Here is an 805-nt window from a genome sequence, read left to right on the forward strand (position 1 = left end):
CAGCCTTGGAGGATAACAGAACCTTTATCGTAGCCCCGTACTTTGATAACAGAGAGAGCAAAATCACCCGAGTGATTGGGATTGTTCACCATGAGGAGGTGACGGCACTTTACTGCTGGTTCTGCTGCCAGCCCGATGGGGAAGTACACGTATCTAGGGCAGACATTGATGTCCACTCGGATCGATTTGACTTCCCGTACGGTGCAGCAGACCTGCTCTGTGCAGAACCCCCCACCTGTGATCCGAGCTATGTGTCGATTCACTCGTTCCCTAATGGAAATATTGAGCAGCTGCCCAGATTTGAAATAAAGAACCGCAAGCCTGAGCCCTTTTCTGCTGACTTCACCGTGTGCATCTCAACCATGTTTGGAAACTACAACAACGTCTTACAATTTATACAGAGCATGGAGATGTACAAAATTCTGGGGGCCCAGAGGGTGGTGATCTATAAGAACAGCTGCAGCCCCCTGATGGAGAGCGTCCTGGCCTTTTATATTGCAGAAGGGACCGTCGAGGTCATTCCCTGGCCCATCACCTCCCACCTCAAGGTGTCTCCTCACTGGCGCTTCCCGAAGGATGGGACGCACATCGGTTACTACGGACAAATCACCGCTCTCAATGACTGCGTGTATCGCAACATGTACCGGAGCAGGTTTGTGCTGCTCAATGATATCGATGAGATTATTCTGCCCGCGAAGCACCCGGATTGGAAAACCATGATGAGGAGTCTTCAGGAGCAGAATCCAGAAACTGGCGTTTTCCTCTTTGAGAATCACATCTTCCCCAACACCGTGTTCACTGCCAC

At 50.9% G+C, this 805-nt stretch overlaps 1 protein-coding gene across 1 annotated transcript; it reads left to right on the forward strand.

Moving 5' to 3' along the window:
* Positions 1 to 5: 5 nt before the first annotated feature.
* LOC102387080 (glycosyltransferase family 92 protein F13G3.3-like) lies at positions 6 to 800 on the forward strand (the record flags this gene model as incomplete). Its single annotated transcript, XM_006039387.1, has 1 exon — positions 6 to 800. A coding segment is annotated over one exon (795 nt), but the record flags the coding sequence as incomplete, so codon positions are not given.
* Positions 801 to 805: the final 5 nt, after the last annotated feature.

This window comes from Alligator sinensis, unplaced genomic scaffold, assembly GCF_000455745.1.
Source record: "Alligator sinensis unplaced genomic scaffold, ASM45574v1 C64618684_1, whole genome shotgun sequence".
Classification (NCBI taxonomy): Eukaryota; Metazoa; Chordata; order Crocodylia; family Alligatoridae; genus Alligator; species Alligator sinensis.